This window comes from Equus quagga, chromosome 7 (assembly GCF_021613505.1).
Source record: "Equus quagga isolate Etosha38 chromosome 7, UCLA_HA_Equagga_1.0, whole genome shotgun sequence".
Taxonomy (NCBI): domain Eukaryota; kingdom Metazoa; phylum Chordata; class Mammalia; order Perissodactyla; family Equidae; genus Equus; species Equus quagga.
The window spans coordinates 14,950,310-14,971,106 of NC_060273.1; the positions used below are offsets into that span (position 1 = coordinate 14,950,310).

The window sequence follows — 20,797 nt, forward strand, 5'->3', positions numbered from 1 at the left end:
GAACTGTTTCAGTGCTAGGCCAGGCATGACTCCAGGCACCGTTCTAGACACCAACAGCTTGCTCTCCATCTCAGTGAACGTCACCATCATTCACTCAGCTGCCTGGTCTGGGAACCACTTCCCTTTCACTTTCCGTGATCCCCACATTCATTCTGCAATCCTATAGATTCTACTTACTTGACGTCTATAACCCCCAACTCTTCACCCCTAGTCCTCCTGGTTACTGCTTGAGATCGGGCCCTTACACTCCCTGTTTGGGTTGCTCCTGTAGCTTTTTAATTGGGAAAGGCCTCCTTCCAGACCATCTGCCACAGGAACCTCGTAAATTTAAATCTGATCACATCGTGCCGTGACCTACAATGATTTTTATAGCTTTCGTGGTAAACAAACTCTTTAGTTTGGCACTTAAGCCCTTTAATGATCTGATCCCTGTCTGTTTTCTTAGGTGCATCACGTACCGTTTGCCCAAATCATGCTAACGGTAGATGTTGATTGAGTGCTCTGTATGTGGCAGGCTCTGTGCTAGGTGCTGTTCTTCTCATTTAAACCTCAGTAACCCGGTAAGGGTTTTGCTTGTTGAACACATGAGGAACTTGAAGGCTGGAGAGGTTAGGAAACTTGCCCAAAGTAAGTGGCACAACTGGGCTCAAACACACTCAGAGCTGTGTGACACTCGAGTCCGAGTCCTTAAGTAACTTACCAGCATGCTTCAAAACGTAGTCTGGGAGCACCTACATGACAGTCTCTCGGACGCCTGTTAAAATGCAGGTGCCTGTGCTCTGTCGTGGGCCTGAAGTGTCAGGCTCCTTGGTGGCGAGTCCCGAAGCTCTGCATTTTAAGCAAGTTTCCAGGTAAGGCACAAAGCGCAGTGCCACTGTCCTGTATCGTGTCCTTCTAGCCACAAGCATCTGTTCCTCCAGAGAGCGCCATGCCTCTTCACTCCGTGGCTTTGCGCAAGCTCTGCCTCTTACTGGAACATCTCCACCTTCTCATTTCTGTCTTTCTAGACTCAGGTGAAACGGGCCCACCTTCTAGAAAGCCTTCCATAAGTCCTCACACTGATTTCAAAGCCTCTTTGCTGCTCCTAGAGCTCTGGGTGCAGCCCTTGACAGCAGCACTTTCACCTCTCATCGCTTTACAGTTCATCCCCTCGCCAGAACATAAGCTCCCCTGCTCTGTTCTCCTGTGCCTCGAGCACCTTGTGGAACCCCTTACCCTGGTTATGCTGGCTAAATGTTCGTGAGATTTGCTTCCAGCCTCTTCACCTTCCTGGTCCATCCCTTCCAGTAGCCACTGTTGGTAAACGTTGCATTTTAATTGCTGTTTCAGTTAGGAACACATTCTGCTGCAAATCACAGAAAGCTGGACTAACAGTGGCCTGAGCGATAAAGACATGTCATTTTCTGACATCAGGGGTATGGCGGGGGCAGGTTCCAGTTTGCGCATGAGGGCTCTGCTCTGCCAGCAACGTGTCAGGCTCTTTCTGCTCTGCTTCGTGCAGAATGTTGCCTTTGTTGTATAAAATGAAGAACCACTTTTACTTGTTCTTAGATTAATATTCACTTAACGTTAACATATACTTAACATAACACTTACCACTAGCATATAACATTGAATTCCCCTACTCAATCCAGTTTGCAAGCTTAGATAACTAAAAGATTGTCCAAATTTATAAATTTAAATATGCCTGATTTTCTTAGGCATTTCTAGTGCTAAACAGAGCAGGCAAGCACATTTTTCTAAGCACTAAAGCAACTCTGAGAAATCCGATGGATCGAACTAGGGCAAATCAAGTTGTTTTAAAGAATTCAATGGTCTTTACAAACTTAAATTCATACGAACTCGTATGACTTTCAATGTAGAAAGCACCAATCTGTGGTCACTTACATATTTCAAACAAATCACAGGGCAAAACTGACAAATTCTCAAATATGCCAGATTCTCGTCAACATTACAGAGGCTTGAAATAAACACATCAGATTGCCCTGAAGCTAATGTATTTTCCCATACTTCTGCAGAGTCATTTCAACCATAAATCTTCTGTGGTTGTATGATGAAAACATTTGTATCTTTTCCATCAAATTTAAGTGAACTCTCAGGAGATCTCCTTGGAAAAAGTATAAATGACAATAATTCAAGAAATGCAAATAAGAGTAAAATATGATTTGAAATATAAGATTAATAATACCCTACAGAAAAAGGCAGGCTTGCTATTAGGAGTATAAATTATAAATTTTTGGGGAGGGAAATTTGGCCCAAGTTTTAAATTGTTTTTTTTTTTGACAGAACAGGTCCACATCCAAGAATTAGTCCTACATACCTCCTAAATGCCTCCTTTCCTGTCAATGATGTGTGTATAAAGATGCTCATAGCAGCCTTGTTTGTAATAATGAAGAATTGAAAACAACCCAAATGCCCACTAAGACTACACTGGTTACAGAAATGTGGTGCCTCATGGGTAGCAGCATTGAAAGAGGTCCGAGATTCTGCACCTAGAAGGGATCCTGGCACATAGTGAGTTTGCAATAAATGTGAAAGAATGAGTACACAGAGGGTCAAAAGTAACTTGTTTTTTTCACTCATACATTCATTGCTTCATTCATTCAGCAACTATTCTTTGGGAATATGATGATGATGAGCACAAACAGACCAGGTAGTTCCCTCAAAATAGACAGATTATTAGAAGAGAAAGCCATTAATTTTTACAAATTTCAAATAAGGGTAAAACTGATGTGAATTACCAAGAAAAAGGGCACAGTGTTCTGAGTTTTCTACTTGGACAGTTGGACTTAGTTTGTCTGGGCCATCTAAAGTAAATGAATGCATTTGAGTATTAGATACCTGTTTCGTAAATGCATTGCAAGATGTTTGGCGAGATCTAAGCCAGATCTAACAAGGTTATGGATAGTAATGGGATGAGGTGTAGCTTACACTCTCTATATAAGACATCTCTGTATTATTTGAAATTTTCTCACAATAGGCATGCATTGCTTTTCTAATCAGACAAAGCTATAAATGTACATACCTTAATCCAAATAAACAGTTTTTGCACTATATTGGTAAAGTGTTGGAGGAAGAAGGGTGAATTTACATGCTTGCTTAAGAGGAAAAAATAAAGTGGTAGAGCTAGAGCTACTGTGGTGAACAGAATTCTAGAATGTCCCCAAGATTCCCACCCCCTAGTGCACTCCGCTCCTAGTTATTCAGTCAAACACTAATCTAGGTGTTACTGTCAAGGGATCTTTCCAGATGTAATTAAAGTTTGTAATCAGTTGACTAAATGAGGGAGATTATTGTGGGTGGGCCTGACCTAATCAGGTGAGCCCAGAAAAGACATCAGAGAGATTCAAGCAGAAGAGACTCCTGCTGGCCTCGAAGCAGCAAATTAACCATGTGTGAACTGCCTGTGACAGGGACCTGAGGGCTGTCTGTAGGACCCAGAGCAGTTCCCACCAACAACCAAAAAGAAAACGCAGACTTCAGACCCACAACCACGAGAAACTGAACCTTACCAACAACCAGTAAGCTTGGAAGAGGACCCTGGCCCTCAGATGAGATCCCAGCCATGGCCGAGACCTTGATTTTAGCCCCATGAGACCCTGAGCCATACCCAGACTCCTGCCGCATGGAAACTATGAGATAAATTCGTGTACTTTAAGTTGCTACGTTTGTGGTAATGTTATACAGCAGTAGAAACCTGACATAGTTTGTGTTGAGAATCAGAATTGCTTGTTACCTGCAGCCTGACGTCCTCGGCCTGATACCTAGGAGTTAGAAAACAAGTTAAGAAATGCTCTGCTACCTGATAAGGAACCAGGTAATGGAAAAACTTGTGTCCAACACAATCCGTTCCATCAGTACCATCTGGCCCAGGAACTTTGATTTTCCTCATCGCTGCAGGGTGACTATGCAATCGCCTTTAAAACGTCGGCCTTTCCAGAAATACTCTTACCAGTCTTTCCTTTAGGAATGTACCTAAGATAGGCCACAAGCGTGTCTGTGCCTCTCAGCAACAGTTGTTGTTACCCTGAAGAACTTGTATGGAATGTTCTTTGCATTAAGCTTGCCAACAGGCTGACTGTGATCTTGAAACCTGGCAATCATTCCCCGCCTCATTACACATTAGAATCAGCTGGAGAACTTTAAAAATACTGACTCCCAGGCTCCTGCCCCGACCCATTGAATCAGAATTTCTGGAGTTGGGCCCAGACACTGATATTTTCAAAAAGCTCCCTGGTGATTCTAATGTGCAGCCAGGATAGGAAACTAGTGGAGTTTACAGCAGGACTTCTCCAACTTTACTGTGCATACGAGTCGCCTGGGATCTCGTTAACATTCAGACTCAGATTCAATAGGGCTGGGGTGGGGCCTGCGATGTTGCCTTCCTAATTCCCCCGGGGATGCCAATGCTGCTGGTTCTCAGGCCGCGCTTTGAGTAGCAAGGGTTTATGGGATTGCTCTTCCAGCTGCGCACACCAATCTGGCAGTCTACCTTCACAGCCATCCCGTGACTGCCTGGGATGGCTCATCTTCCCTCTCTTGTCTGCCCTCCCCTCACGTCCTCCTCTTCCTCCTCTTCCTCCCTTTCCTATCCATATGCTATTGATGTCTCCCCTCCCTGTTCTCTCCTCCGTTAGTTTTTGTTTGTTTTCTTTGAGGAAGATTAGCCCTGAGCTACCTACTGCCAATCCTCCTCTTTTTGCTGGGGAAGACTGGCCCTGAGCTAACATCCATCATGCCCATCTTCCTCTACTTTATATGTGGGATGCCCACCACAGCATGGGCTTTGCCAAGCGGTGCCATGTCTGCACCCGGGATCCGAACCGGCGAACGCTGGGCCACCGAGAAGCGGAACGTGTGAACTTAACCACTGCGCCACTGGGCCGGCCCCTCTCCTCCTTTTATTCCTTGTAGTTATCATAATTTGGGGGCAAAATCTAAAGTTGTATACACTCAGAAGAGTCTCAAACTCTTAACATAAAGCCTTGACTCGGGGCTGGCCCAGTGGCACAGCGGTTAAGTTTGCACGTTCTGCTTCTCAGCGGGCCCGGGGTTTACCAGTTCAGATCCCGGGTGTGGACATGGCACCGCTTGGCAAAGCCCATGCTGTGGTGGGCATCCCACATATAAAGTAGAGGAAGATGGGCATGCATGTTAGCTCAGGGCCAGTCTTCCTCAGCAAAAAGAGGAGGACTGTCAGTAGTTAGCTCAGGGCTAATCTTCCTCAAAAAAAAAAAAAAAAGCCTTGACTCTTTCCTACAAGAGCACAGTCATCTCTTATCTATTTTAAATAAGGTGGGTCATATTAATTATTAACCTATAATGGCCAGTTGTTTTTCATTTTGTAAACCACCAACTGAAATAAAATTTAAGAATGTTTAATTCAGAGGAAAAGAAATTAGCATCACCAACTACAATGAAGTATGGAATTGAGGGTTTCCTTTCCCCCTCCCTTTAGAGTACGAAGCGGAACTGCCTCCCTTTCCAGAGGAGTATAAAGTCAAACCAGAAGCTGTGATGACTGTGAGTATGACCCAGGCTTCACCCTCAAAGGAAGGCCTCTGCATGAGGACAGCACTGATGGCTGGCGAAGGTCGGGCAGCGTCATGAGTTAGCGAGGTGGGAAAGGGCACTGGAACTGCAGCCAGAGACCTGGGGCCAGTCCTAGCACTACTACTCACCGTGTGGCTTAAACGGCATGGAATAACCTCTGTGAGCCTCGGTTTCCACATCTGTTAAATGGGACACACAATCCTTGACTCACTCACAGAGCCTCTGTGGGGCTCAGATGAGATCCTGGGTGAGAAAGGCCTTTACAGTGGAGTCGACACCATGTCCGTGTTGGGACAGAGCAGGCTGGGCAAGATGAAGACTGTGCTAAGGAGACGGGGCGAAGGACAAGGCAGCCAGGAAGGGAGGCCCTCAGGCAGTTTATTTGGAGTAAAATAAGGACTTAATGGTGTTCAAATAAAAAGGCAAAGCTCTTGAGCGGCGAAAGGGCTTGAGCGAGGTCACAGGTATGGGACAAAAGCCTCAGTGTCTAGACTTCCAGTATGTCATTGTGGCTGCCACGGTGAGAGCCTCTGGTGTGTAAGAACTTTCTCGGCCTGTGATTGTGCTTTTTCCACAGCATTCTCTTCTTGCTTAGTGGATGCAGTGCCTTCTCGAATTCCTCTGCAGATGCTAACAACAGTGCTCTTCCCAGGACTGTCTGTGCTGCCTCCAGGGCCGGGTGCTCTTTGCAGATCTTGGTCTCTGTCTTCCGTGCTCTTGATGTTCCTCACCTGTGTAGAGAGCTTGGCTTGTTTATTCACACTTCACAACACAGGCCTGAGTGGATTTTTCTGCATAGGTCCTATGGTTTTCTTCTGGTGTTGTACGCGTGGCTTTGTTTTCTGGATGGGTCTCTTCTTGGAGTAGATGCACTGACTGGGAGCTCGTGGTGGGTGACTGTCCGCTGGAAGACGTTTCTTCAGGCTCAGCAGGCAGGGAGTCTGTATTTTGGAGCTGGGCTGGGAACCTCCACGTCAATGGAGAGTTGTTTTCATTTCTTTTGAGCAACAGGGCGCCCTGACTGGTTCTGCTCCTTCCCAAGCTGTTTGTTTATTTGGTTTGCAGAAGAGTCATTGGAAAGGAGGGAGAGCTGGATGTAAGATGCTGGCGCGAACGCAGCTTTCTGTCTACTGAAGGGGGCCGAGGCGTGGTGGGGGGCAGTGTGGGCTGTGGGCCAGGGGAGCCCCAGCCGGATCTTCGCTCAAGCCCGCCTGCTCATCGTTCCCTTTCTCATTCCCACCCTCTGAGGAACTGAACCCCCACGGACTGAAGCCCTGTGGAATCCTGGTGGGAAGAGGGACTCCCAGCCTCTGGGGCCACTTCCTCCTGTGGATTCGGGGCTGCCCCTTCCCCTCCCTCATATCTGCCCACAGCCTTCATCCCTGTTTCTTTGGGAAACGTTTAGAAATCTCAGTCCACTGATGGCCCTCCTATTCTCTTCCAGGGCTTCATTCCTTGATTGGCATTTGTGGTGTCTTAGGAGGGCAGAGAGAGAAAGATTTGTGCTCACTATGCCCCCCTTGAACCTAAAGTCCGAAAGAGAATTTTGTTCCTCTGTTGGGTTATAAAAGAAAACAAAATTCTGGAAACTCTGTATATGAATTGACTCCCTCGCCCGCCCCCCAGCAGGTTTCACCGTTGGAGGAAACGGTTTACCGTGGCTTCCGCGCAGAGCAGCTTTTCCCAGTTTCTCGGTCGCCCACAGCCTCACGTATACCCTGCCCTCAAGTTAAAGAGGAAACAGTCGATCCAAAGACATGTAAGTGAGCAAGTGGGATCTCATCTTTTATAGTTTGGGGCTTGTAAAGTTGCAAAGCCACAGGGTGGGGATGGGCATGCTTAGCTAGACCTCAGGGAGACCACGTAGATAAGAAAGAATGTGTTCTTGTTTTAATTTTTAAGAGAAGTACTCTTTATTCCACTGATTTATCTTTAAGGTTGAAATGTAATAATGATGGTAAATAACAATAAGCATATTTTGATTCTACATTAAATACAAAGGGGCAAAAATGTAAAAAGTAGCAGAAAATACCAGGCTTCCCGGCTCTGTGGGGTGAAGCCAGAGATGCAGGCTTCCTACGTCTTCCTCCTTGGGCCCCAGTCCCTTCCTGGTGTCAGGCCCTCTGCTACTGGTTTGTTCTGGGCTCTCTGCTAGTGTGCTTTGCGCCTTGGCAACACTGCCACCACTGCTGTGACCCTATACGTCATCCCCCACCCTGTTCCTTTCAGGCCTCAGTTCCTAGTGTGACCCTTATATTCCCTCCAGCCACACTGGCCCCCTTGCTGTGCCTGTGGCCTTGGGCCTGTGTGGGATCCGGCCTGCGTCCTCGCCTGACTGCCGAGGCTCAGAGAGAGAAGTTTTAAGTTTCTTTAGTGATGCAGCCCGGCTCGGTAGTCTGGAGGAGCAGGTAACGTTTAAGGTCTTGTTATTTTGTGGACGGTACCTTTTTTTGGTTCAGAAGCAAACGCTTCTCCCAGATTAACTTGGGCTGTTTGAGATTTTCAGTGGGAGTCTTTTTGTTTTAGGTTCCCCTAGAGAATTTTTGGAAACGTTCATCTTTCCAATTCTGCTTCCCGGAATGACTAACCTGCTTCACCAAGCAAAGAAAGAGAAATGTTTTGAGGTCAGTTGCTTCGTTTCTTTATTTCTAAATGCTCAATAATTCGTTTCTATCAGGCGACCACTCATTATCGCAGGACCATCAAGTGGTTCTGCGCAGAATGATCCCTCTGGGGGATCAAAGCCTGTGCTTTGGTCGCTTACCCATTCCAGCCACGACACCTAGCTGCGCAGGCACACGTGCCACCCTCTGTCTGCCGCTCGGCCCTGGAGAGGTTTCCGCCTTGCTTGGCCTCCCTGCCCGCCCTTCTCCTAGGCAGTTGGCATCTACCAGGCTTCTTGGCCTCTCCGCTCCCGTTTATGGCATGCTCAGCTTGAAGCTCTCCCTACCTCTTATCTGGCTCTGGATGGCTCTTCCCACCTCTGGCCTCTCCCTGCTCCGCCTCATGCCAGATGTCGTGTGTGTAACTTGCTTTAGGAGAGGCCTGGCACCCAGTGAGAGCTCGTAAATATTGTTTACTGTTACACTGCAGCCGGTTATCTTTGTGACTCGAGTTTGGATCCTGGCACACCCCCACGTAAACGCTTTCAGCAGCTCCCTCTTGTCTTCAGCTGACAGGATGCTTTGGGTGCGTGTGTTCCCGCACAGTTTGAATACAAGAATTTTGGATGGCCTGCATGAAGAGAGTCAAATAGCAGCCACATTTCGTATTGACCAGGCGCTTGCTCTGCCTAGGCCCTTTGCTAAGTGCCTTATCATCCATTATGTCATTTATTCCTCGCAGCAGCCCTATGAGTTTCCTTCTATTATTGTCTGCATTTTGCCCGTGAGAAAACAGAGGAACAGAGAGGTTCAGAAACGTGATCAAGGGTGAATGACAGAGGCAGGATTCGAATCCAGACTAAAGGATTCAAAATGATACTAAAAAAGTTGGCAGTAACTACAGTGCAAACCCCGGTCAGTTGACGTGTCCCAGGGTCTTCAAAGCGCTCACGGTTGAGTGCGTCACCTGCCTCGTTGCCCTTCAGCACGGGATGCCTGAGAGGAGCTGGATTCTGCCAGGATGCTGCTCTTATATGCGGAGGGGCCAGTTTTCACATGTTCTAGCAAACACTTGATTTTTCTCTAGTGCTACCTTGACGTTATATTGCCCCTCCCACCTCTTGACCACCCCACATTATACCTCCCCATAATTGACTGCTGCTTGATGCACTCAGCATGACATTCCTTCTGACAGGCCTCCCCCTGACAGTTGTGTCTTTAGTAGGGGCAGAAATGAACCACGAGATGTGGATCAGAATCTGGGCAGCCCCCCGGTGAAGGAAGAGGTTTGGGTCCACTGCTGGGCCACGGTACACCATTTGAGAACCGTGGATCCACATAAGAAAGCCAGGACCCCTCAGCCTGGCTTTCAAGGCCCTCTCCCGTCTTTCCCTCCTCCCTCACCTCCCTCTGCTCTCCTTTCTGGGCAATGCCCTCCAGCCAAACACAACCACTCAGAGTTGCTTGTCCCAGCCCTGCGCTTCACAGCCTCTGGGCGTATGTTCTTTCTTTTTTTAGAAAAAAAATCCTTGAGTTCCTCTTCTCTGCATATTTAAGTTCCGCTCGTTTTTCCAGACTCAGCTCTCTGGCTTCTCTTTCAGGCCTCCTGTTCCCTGCTGGGCCCAAACTGGAAGCAGCTGAACCCAGCTCTCAGATTTCAGAGTATTTCATCTGTTCATCTTCTTATGGAAAACTAAGACATCCTTAATTAGGACATTCATAACCCGCAAATACGCTTCATTTTATACATGTCTGTCTCCTCCAATATTTTAAGTTCCTTGAGGACAGAGTCTCTATCTGGTTTATTTTCGTGTCTGTGCTCAGTGCCTAGGACACTATACCCAATGCCTTGCCCCAGGCGACATAGAGTTGGCCCTTAATAAATGTTGAACAAATGAGTGCATGGTTGGACATAGGGGAACACCTCTACTGCTGTGTCCTTGACCCAAACCCAGCTCTCTTCTCTTTGGGAAAGCCGTTCTCCTGAACTCAGCCCTGGAGGGATAGCCTGGAAGGATGAGGAAGAAGACTTCCATCTATTTCATGAGTGTAGGCAACGCTAGAGAGTGGTGGGTGGCAAATGGCACCCCCTGAACCCTCATATATCAGTTATGCAATTAATTAGTGAATTGGGCTATGTTTATAACATAGTGCTTAAGAATAAGTCTCTCGAGTTGGAGTTACCTGGTTTTGAAGTCCACCTCCACCCTAGCTGGTGCACAGCTTGGGTCAACTTCTTTCATCCTTCTAAGCCACCATCATTTCCTTACGTGTAAAATGGAGGTGATCGTAGCACCTCCTCATGGGATCATCGTGCTGCTGAAATGAGGTAGCCCGTGCAGAGTGCTCAGGGGAGGCCCTGGAACACAGGAAGAACTCAGTAAGTGCTAACTGTTATTGATCATCAGCATTACTAGGCTGCAGGGGCTCCCCAGGTAGGTGGGTCACACCCTTTGCCTGAATGGGCTTGCTCTTGTTCCTTGGCTACCTGGAGGCCTGATCCAGCACTTGGTCCCAGCTCCCCAAAACACCACCCACTTACGCAGTGATTTCATGAAGAAAGTTTACTTTGTTGACCATTTCACAGGGAGGTGGGAAGAGGGCTTTGTTTGCATCTGTCAAGCAATACTTCATTAATCCTCTCTAGAAACACTTCTGTCCTCTCCAGGCACCTCCTCCCCACACAGCCTCTTCAGACCCCTCTTAGATCCTGAACAATTCAGCTCTGGCCCTCAGCTTGCATGGCCCACTCAGCAAAGAGAAGCCCAGCATTCAGCTTACCTTTCCTCCCTTGAAATGCAGCTCAGCCACTAACCATACCCCTTGGGGAGTGGGAGCCTTAATCCTGCCTCATTCTCCTGACTTCCTGGTACAGACCAGTTGTCCTGATTGAACCAGAAAAAGCCACAGTGATCAGGTCCCTATTTTCATTAACATGAGAGGGCACTCTGCTGGAGGGAACTATAAAGAGAGAAAGCTGGTAAAATAAATGTCAGCAATTCAGGTACTGACTGTCAAATGCAGGTACTGGCTCTCCTCTCACTGGTGGTTTGACTCCTGCTGTGATAATAGCGATAGTGTTAATGGTCAGAGAAGCTGTGTCATTGGTTATTTGCCCGCTGCCTGTCAGCACTGGTCAAAGTGTTTTATACACTCGTCTCATTTCACCCCTCCAGTCACCCTAGAAGGCAGATCCCCCTTAAATCAACCCCTTTTACAGAGGAGGCCCCCCCAACTCAGAAGGTGAGCATTCCCTAGGGTCACCCAGCTCCTGAGCGATGGAGCATATCTTCAGCCAAGGCTCAGATGATCCTAGACCATGGCTTCATCCCTCCCAAAAACCGGAGGTTGGGGGCTGTCCATTAAGTAGCCCCAGGAAGTATTGATTTTTTTATTCATAGCTATTATCTGGAGAACAGACTGCTGCTTGCCTTAGGTTATACAATCTAAACTGCTTCTAATTTTTAAGTATTTTTTGTTTGCTCATTTGGCTTCCCCTGACCTCTTAATTCTTGTCCCTTACTCATAATTGACCCTCTCTTCCTCTATGTGGTGCTAAACAGATGCATCTGTGGCGAGTGGAATGGCAGTGAGGCTTGGGCCAAAGAGCAGAGCCCTCGGCCTGGCCCTGCGTCGTCAGGTGGCCTTGTCTCTCCGGCTTCAGGTCCTGCTGCTAAATCAGGGAGACCAGGTGATGTCACAAGTCGCATTTCAGGGATCTTTCTTTTTAATCTTGCTGTGGGCCAAAGTATATCCAGTGTGCTGTGCCTTTTATTAGATTGGACAAAGGATGGAATACAGTGATGAAACGATGAAATGAGCACAGTGGAATAACCTTTGTTTGAATGTGTGTAAAGAGTATCTGCAAACGGATGCAGTCACCCAAGTTCAGCTCCGTTTGACAGACATTTATCAAGCCTACTATGTGCTGAGCACAGAGCCGGGCCCTGGGGACACAGAGAGGACAAGATATGGCCCTGTCTTCAAGAAAACCACAACCTAGTAGTAAAGCCTTCAGGAGCTGAAGGATAATGGTGAACTGAGGTCGTTTTTCTTCTTCTCCCCTCTGTGTCTGTTCTTTTTTTGCTCCGCTGAAACCAGCGTGAAGGTGGAGAAATGGCGAGAGTGGATCTGCTGCTAGGACTTCACTTCTAGACTTGGGGGCGGCTCTGTTCAATCGTGCAGCCTTTATTCTAACCTATTTACTGCTCTTCTTCTAATTTATCCCCCTTCAGAGGGCACAGAAAGCAGCTAAAAGGGCAGTAATTAAGATTTTACATTGAGGATTGCGTGTGCTAATATTCACCCGTAAATAATTTTGTAATGAGGGGGCTAAAAACAGTCTTGGGCTTCCAGGCAATGATAAAACACTTTTAAAGAATCAGAGAAATTTCTCTTTGTATTGGAGAGTAATGAGGCATCCTCGTGCCAACTCATACTTCATCTCTGACGTCCCGCAGACGAGCTGCCGCTGGGACGAAATGAAAACGGTCTAAACACCAAATTCTGCGGGGCGCTTGAATGGAGCATTCAAGTTTAAGTGTGATAGTGACTGATCAAGGAGTGTAGAAAGTGTGGGTTCTTAAAAATGTGAACTTGCAGGCGCTGACGGACTTTAAAGGCAGGCAGGCAGGCAGGTGTGCTGGAGTCCTAAATCCTGCTGGACCACTTCCTTGCGTTGAGACTTGAATAATCTGTGAGCTTCAGTTTCCTCGACTGTTAAGGGGCTGAGAGGAGCTCCTATTACCCAGAGGATGAGGGGACTACTTATTGATGCTCACAGGTACCAGGGGTTGGTGGCTCCCTACCCTGCCCTCCCTTCAGCCCCTGCCCGGAAGCTCAGAATTTGGAATGCTACAAATATGCAAGGTGGGTGAATTACCATTCACTGCTTCCATTCCCTGATTTCAGATTTCTTAATTAAGTCTGATTCCCTCCATTTTTTGTTCCTGGTCACGTAGTCTCTTGTGGGTTATTTTTGAAGGCTTAAAAATCACATTACTGCCGTCTCAACAATTGTCAGACCCAAATGGAACCGCTCTTATCCAGATCTGCACAACAGATTTGCACTTTCTCGATTCATCTGTTCCTCACGTCCTGTCCGTAGGAATAGATGCTTCCACCGAATAATAACTGGCCCCAGCCAAATTACATAACCGGAGCATTCTTATATGTCACCCGCAACCAAACTTGCATTGAAATGGGTCTTAAACAGCAACGTGATTCACTGTTTATAGGGCCATTCAAGTTATATCTTGAAGCAGCGTTTATATTAGGTCGCTCAAGGATAATTGCTGATTTATGTTTTGCCCTTAAAATGCTGACTTCTAGTTATTTTTCCTTGCTGTCATTATTTTCTGTTTTGTTCTATGATGTCGCCCTAGCAGTGCCTGGAACATAGGGAGACCCACTAAATATTTTTGGATGAATGAATGAATATGAATCCTCAAAAGTCAGGGCTGATTTTTAAGGTAGCAGTCAAGCTACAAGAGCAGTTGTCAGTTTGCCCTCGGTATTCTGTACGTGCGAGAGGTCATTTGGTAACTGTACCTGCAGCGTCTGGATTTGCCGCCTCTGGAGGGAGGCAGACTCTGGGGAGGCTGCCCAGGTTGGTTGGGTTCCCTGGAGCGAGAGCTGAGTAAGGAGCAGATACTCTAAAATTGAAGGGCCTCCTAGCCATCGGAGAGCCAGAAAATTGAGCAAGAGGCTGGAATTTAAGAATAGCAGTTTCTAGCACTTCCAGAGCCTTTATTTTGTGCCAGACGTTGTTCTAAGCGCTTTGCCTGCAGGAGCTCGTTTAATCCTCCCAGTAGTCCTCTGATGTGCGTGCTATTATCATCACCTTACCGATGAGGGCCGTGGAGCACTGAGGTTACCCAACAGGCTCAAGCATACAACTAGTAAGCGGCAGAGCCAAGATTCATACCAAGGAGTCTGGTTCCTGAGTCGAGGAGTTTGACCACTAGACCATGCTGCTGGTCGGTCTAAGGGCTTGTCAAAAGCAGAGGCCAGATTCTAACATGAAAGATGTGTCTGGAAGCTGTGCAGGAGAGGAATGAGATGCCTGGCAGGTCTGGGCAGTTTCCCAAAGCAGGCTCTCACAAGGCGTCGTGGGGCAGAGCCCTTCATTTAGATTGTCCTGTGGGTACCATGACACTCCAAGGAAAACCAGAGGGAGCAAAGCAGAGCAAGACAGCAAGAGGCGACGCCTGATGACGATGCCGTGGAGCACTTGGCCCGTTACGCACACGCCTGGTGTGTGTGCGTGTGTCTGTGCACGTGAAGGAGGCAGTCTGTGGCCCATGGTCCAGTGGTTCCGAACCAGGCCTCCGGAGTCGGTCATCCTTCGCCTCCCACCTGACTCTGCCCAACAAGCTGCGCAATCTTGATGATTTTGATTCGATTCATTAATAACTCGATTCTTTTATATATGTCATTTTAAATATTATGAATTGGACTCTGATGAATTTTATAAAGATCCTGATCAAATAGTTTGCTCATCATTAGATATTTAAATCTTTTAAGTGCACAGAGTAAAATTCAGCTTATTTAATAAGCAGATATTTCTCCATTCCTTAATTTTTGGAGGAGATCGCAATTGGGAGACACCATGAAGCATGTGATTTCCAGGAATTATCTCAGCGCTAGAATTAGATGAAAACCCTGAGCATTTTGTGATATGAATTTAGCAAATGAAATAGATTTATTTATCCCTTTCACAGATGGTTGTTTTTGACTACGTGTAAAAAGATTTAAGTGGCATCTATTTGGCATTAAAGTGACCATCTATAAATAAAGTCAATGGGCCTTTTAGTTTTGCTGTGAAATTAGCTAGGTGCTAGCAGTGTTTTATGTTTTGTTAAACAAATATACTCTGTGAAAGCTAAAGAATAGAAAATGGGGCCGGCTCCGTGGCCGAGTGGTTAAGTTCGCGCGCTCCGCTGCAGCAGCCCAGGGTTCGGATCCTGGGAGCGGACATGGCACTACTCGTCAGGCCACGTTGAGGCGGCGTCCCACATCCCACAACTAGAAGGACCTGAAACTAAGATATACAACTATGTATGGTGGGGGGGGGGGGGGGTGGGGAAATAAAGCAGGAAAAAAAAAAAAAAGGAAGATTGGCAACAGTTGTTAGCCTAGGTGCCAATCTTTAAAAAAAAAAAAAAAAAAGAATGGAAAATGATTACTTTGTACCAATAGCTGGTGGAAGTACATCTGCGGGCCGACAATAGACATGGTGCAGATGTTTCCTGTGTGTTTACTGATTTATGCAGTATCTGTAGACCAAGCCAAAGGTAAATGGATGTCAATAATAGTACCTAAATCTGTTAGCCAGTAAACAAAAAATCACATGTAGATTGGGGGAGAGAGGACAATGTTGAGGCCTCTGCTCTCCTATATTTTATTCCAATGTTTCAGTAATATTTAAAATTTTAAAAATAAGCATGAATGGGGGCCGGCCCTCTGTCCTAGTGCTTAAGTTCAGTGTGCTCTGCTTCAGCGGCCCAGGTTCGGATCCCGGGTATGGACCTCCGCACCGGTCCTCAGGCCACGCTGTGATAGTGACCCACATACAAAATAGAGGAAGATTGGCACAGATGTTAGCTCAGGGGGAATATTCCTCAGGGGCAGGAAAAAAAAGTGAATTGCTTTTGTAATCAGAAAAAGTAGAAGTTGTAAATAAATAACATTTGCAGGCCCATATATTTGACCTTGCTGTCCCATCTAGGGTTATTGTCTTTCTCTCCTTCATTTTTACCAACACACTGAGTGAAGCACCTCCCCTCCCCCTTCTTACCATTCATCTCTCTTTAATCTGTGACACTGTAGCACCGAAATCCTCTGCTACGACTCTTTTCAGGATTCCCTGATGACCCAGTACTGCCAAATTCAGTGGCCTATTCCAGGGACAAAAAAGGAAAGGAGGCCAGCGTGGCCAGAGCAGAGTGAGCAAAGGAGATGGGAGGTGAGGTTGGCCAGGTCTCTCCGAGCGGCCGTATCATGGAGGCCAGTGGAGAGTGTGGGTTTTATTTTGAGAGCAGTGGGAAATCATCAGAGCAGTGGTTCTCGACCCTCTTGGGTTCAATGCCCCATTGTCATCACATTTTATAGTGCCCTTACTATCCTGAAATGAAGTGCTAAGATAACATTACCTATGTATCAGTTACCTCATTGCTGTGTTATGTAATAAACTGTACCTGAAACTTCATGGCTTAAAACAACAGTGATTTATTATTTCTGTGGGCCGGCTGGGGGTTCTTCTCTTGGCCTCACCTCTACTCACTCCTGTGGCTGCTTCCAGCTGGTGACTGGGCTGGACTGGAAGGTCCAAGCTGGCCTCACTCACATGTCTGGGGCTTGGTGCTGGCTGTTGGCTGGGGCACTTCAATTCTCCTCCAGCATGGCTCTCATCCTTCAGTAGGCCAGACTAGCTCCTTCACAGCCTGGCTGTTTCACGGCAGCTTTCCAGAAGGGCAAAGGCAGAAGCCTAAGGCCTGGGCTCTGGAACTCCAATGGCTTCACTTTGACCACATTCCATTGGTCAAAGCAACTCACAAAGCTAGCAACTCAAAAGCAAGTGAGAAATAGACTTCATCTAGAAGGAGGAGCAAAATCACATGGCAAAGGGGCATGGACCTAGGAGGCATGATTAATTAGGGACCATTATCATAATTGCCTATCACATCTATCACATACAGTAGTTTCAGATATATATATATAGTGGCAATTTATATTATAGTGGACTATAATATAAAGGAGAAATAAAACGAAAGTCATTTATAATATAAGTCGTATGTATTTCCTTTTGTAGAGCTCAGGTGAAACGACACTAGAAGATGTTATGACGTAGTCACTTGCTTGCACGTGGATCACCATGAATATAACAGGCAAAATGACCGACTGAATCACATGTGTTGTGATGGTCACGCAGATACTGTGAGTGATACCATCCTTGGTGATGGGATTTTCTGAAATGGTGAGAAACTCTTAGGTTCTGAATGAAACGAAGTACAGTTTTCTCTTGGTATCTATGGTAGCTGCTTTCCTGGAAAGATTAGTGTATGTTAAAACCAAGCAAAAAGACCTTGTGTTTATATGTTAACTGGAATTAGATTCTAGACTCAGACAGTCATAAACAAGTTTTGTTACCGTGTCAGCATCTAGTGGGGTAGTTGAAAAGATTTAGGATGCAGGACAGATTTCTCCATGCAGGGCTGTCTGCCCACTGCAGGGTGTAGAGAGAGTGCCTCTGGCTCAGAAGTCTAAGATGCCTCTGCAGGGCTGTGTTCCTTCTGGAAGCTCTATGGGAGGATTTATTTCTTTGCCTTTTCCAGCTTCTAGAGGCCACCTGGATTCCTTGGCTAGTGGCCCTTTCCTCCATGTTCAAAGCCAGCAATAGTATCACTTCGACCTCTGCTTCTGTGGTCGCATCTCCGTCTCAGACTCTGACCCTCCTGCCTGCATTATAAGGACCCTTGTAATCACCTTGGCCCCTCCTCAGTCATCTCCCTGTCTCAGGATCCTTAATGTAGTCACATCTGCAAAGTTCTGTCGCCGTGTAAGGTACATACTCACTGGTTCTGGGGACTAGGGTGTGGGCATCCAGGACTAGGGGGCCTTTATTCAGCCTCACACCCAGTGCATCCACACTGTGTCTTTTAAGGGGAAAACATTCAAAGGGCTGCAGGTAGGTAATGAAACAGGCCTGGGGTTACAGTAAAGGTGGGGACTGCGGCCACCAAAGAAGCCAGTGCGCTGCAGGGGGCAGCTGCCATGCTTCTCGTTTCCTGCTGACTGTCACCATGCAGGAATGGGCTCAGTGTGGCCACGTCTCCTGAGTTTTCGACAGAAGCACCCAATCCAGACTGTACCATAAACCGTTCCAATTTAACTGTTGACAATTAACTTTTAAAAAGATCAGAGGCAGCATGCCAAACGACACATTTGTGAGCTAGATCTCACCAGCTGCTGACGTCTGACTTGTGTTTTTAAGTGCTCCTGTGAGGTCCTGGTCTGTTTGTTCTTTCTTAGCTGTTTGCTCTCTGTCCACCCTGCCTGGGGCCCATCAGACAAGCTGAAGCACCCCCACACCGCACCTTTGGGAACACAACTACTGCCATTTATGATGTACCTTCTCTATGCCAGGCTCTGTGATGCTCAACATTTATTTACAAGATCTCACTGATTTTTAAGAACAGCCTTGTGCTGTGGGTGGTGATATTAGCATTTTTAAAATGTGGGAACTACAGCCTAGAAAGAATGAACAACTTACGTGCACACACAAGGTCTCTGAGCTAGTCAACGGCACAGCCGGGATGCCAACCGCTCCTTCCAGCTCAGCCTCAGCTCTCATCCACTCCAGGAAATCGACTCTTGACCCAAACGATGGAGGCGGAAGTCCTCCTCTCCACACCCTGCGGTTGTTTGCGAGCCTGGTTTGCAGGGCCGTGCTGGCTCCTGTACCCTCTCCCTCTGCTCTCCCACCTGGACTGCGTTAGCTCAGCCTGGCCCTGCCTCACCTGGCCTCTGTATCTGGAATTTGCTCTCAAGATCCCTTGATTTTAACTCCAACTCCTTTAAAGAACTCTTGGGTTTTGGCTTTTTTATTTTTCAGAGGTAAGAAAGGAATGGTGGTTACATGAGTGATAGTTGCTCTTTGTAGAAAAATTGGAAACTACCAATAAGGAAAAAAACACACAAACAAAAGAACACATCTGTTACAATCCTAGCCCCGTTAATGTGTTTAATATCTTTGTGGGCTTTTTAAAATTCACGTACACTTATATTTACATATTTAGTACCTGGCAATGTATTTTTTTTACCTTATACTCCCTGTTTTATACTCCCTGTTCGTAACCTGCTATTTTTCCTTAGCAGGATATCAGGAGCATCTTTCCTTGTGCCAGTTGTGATGACTGCATGGACTTTCGTCGTGGGGCTACACCTTGATGTAGTGCCCTGATTGCCTGTTGTTGGACATGGAAATTTCTGATTTCCCAGTACTCTAAGCACATTTCAGTGGGAATCCTTGCTTGTATTTCCTCATGCACTTGTGACTGGTTGTGGGCTTCCTCCTCTGTCTTCATTCCGCCTCGGGTGGGAATCTTTCCCTCCCCTGACACCTTCATTCAGCTGCTGAATCTTGTTCATAAGTATCTTTGGCCATGATCCTTTGGTTCATCCACTCCACAAATATTTTTTGGACTCTGATAGGTAAGGAGGTCTAATGTAGTTAACAGCAAGGGATATTTTGATATTATTTGATTCTTTATACATAGGTATTATTTTGATAAATTAAAAAAAATTTTAAGAGCATGGTATTAGAATCAGAGCTGGGTTGGAATCCCAGCTGGGCTCCTTACTTCAATCATATCATCTCACTGAGCCTGTTTTCTCATGCATGAAAGAGAAACGATAATATCTACCTCTATGCTCATTCTGGGCATCAAATTAGAGCATGTGGGCAATTTCTCAGCACTGCACCTGGCACATAGGAAGTGCTCAGCAAATGACTTGCTCTCATTATGTTCTTAGGCCCTGTTGTGAGCACACGTGGAATAACAGCAATGAATATCATGGTGGCCCTACCTCCGGCTATCCCGATTCCCTGTTAATTTCCCAGTCCAGGCACTTTCCATCTCCTGTCGATGTCTACCTTTAGTTGACTGACTCTTATCCACTAATCTGTTCTTTCAACATATATAACAGTTTAGTATCCAGATTATAAGGAAATCCTATCAATCAATGAGGAAAAAGGAACAACACAAAAGAAATATGAAATCGAAAAATAGACAAAGGGTACGATCAGGAAGTTTGCAAAAGGGGAGACCCAGAGAGCCAAAAGAAAGTCAGAAAATGCTCAATCTCACAGATAAGCAAAAATGTAAAAGTTTGACAATATGAGGAATGGGTGAAGCTTGGAGAAGGGAACTTTCATGTTCTAGTGTATAATTGGGACCACCCTTCTGGAGAGAAATTTGGCAGAACCTAGTAAAGTTGAAAGTATACATACTCTATGACCTAGAAATTTCACTTCTAAACCTGTATGGTGGGTGGAACAACTCGATATTTGTATACAAGGAGCTCTGAAGAAGGATATAAAATGCAAATTGTTTGAAATAAAAAGAAATGGAAAAGACCCTAAAGTCCACTGACAGGAGGATATATAAATAAGACTTTTTTCAAAAACAGCTTTATTGAAGTATAATTTACATATCATAAAATCCACTCATTTTACTCAAGTGTCCATCATGGATGAGTGGATGAAGAAAGTGTGGTGTATCCATACAATGGAGTATTATTCAGCCTTAAAAACGAAGGAACTCCTGTCACATGCTCCCACATGGATGAACCTTGAAGACATTATGGTAAATAAAATAAGCCAATCACAAAAAAGGCAAATGCTGCCCATGATTCCACTTCGATGAGGTACCTAGAGAGTGGTCAGATTCATAGAGACAGAAAGGAGGATGGTGCTCACCAGGGGCCAGTGGCAGTGGGGAATAGGGAGTTGTCGTTTAATGGGTATAGTTTCAGTTTTGCAAGATGAGAATACCTCTGGAGGTTGGTTACACAACACTGTGAATGTACTTAAGACTACTGAATTGTCCAGTAAAAAATAGTTAAGATGGTGAATTTTA

The 20,797-nt window shown here is 46.1% G+C and overlaps 1 protein-coding gene across 4 annotated transcripts in view; it reads left to right on the forward strand.

The window, feature by feature from the left end:
* IQCK (IQ motif containing K) overlaps positions 1-20,797 on the forward strand; it is a 117,739-nt gene that overhangs the window by 3,214 nt on the left and 93,728 nt on the right. For 3 of the 4 annotated variants that reach the window (XM_046666210.1, XM_046666211.1, XM_046666208.1), the window contains exons 2-4: positions 5,459-5,523; positions 7,180-7,312; positions 8,080-8,177. In XM_046666210.1, coding sequence (XP_046522166.1) covers positions 5,459-5,523; positions 7,180-7,312; positions 8,080-8,177 — 296 coding nt within the window. The remainder of the gene's footprint in view (positions 1-5,458; positions 5,524-7,179; positions 7,313-8,079; positions 8,178-20,797) is intronic. The other variant, XM_046666209.1, reaches the window with a different exon arrangement.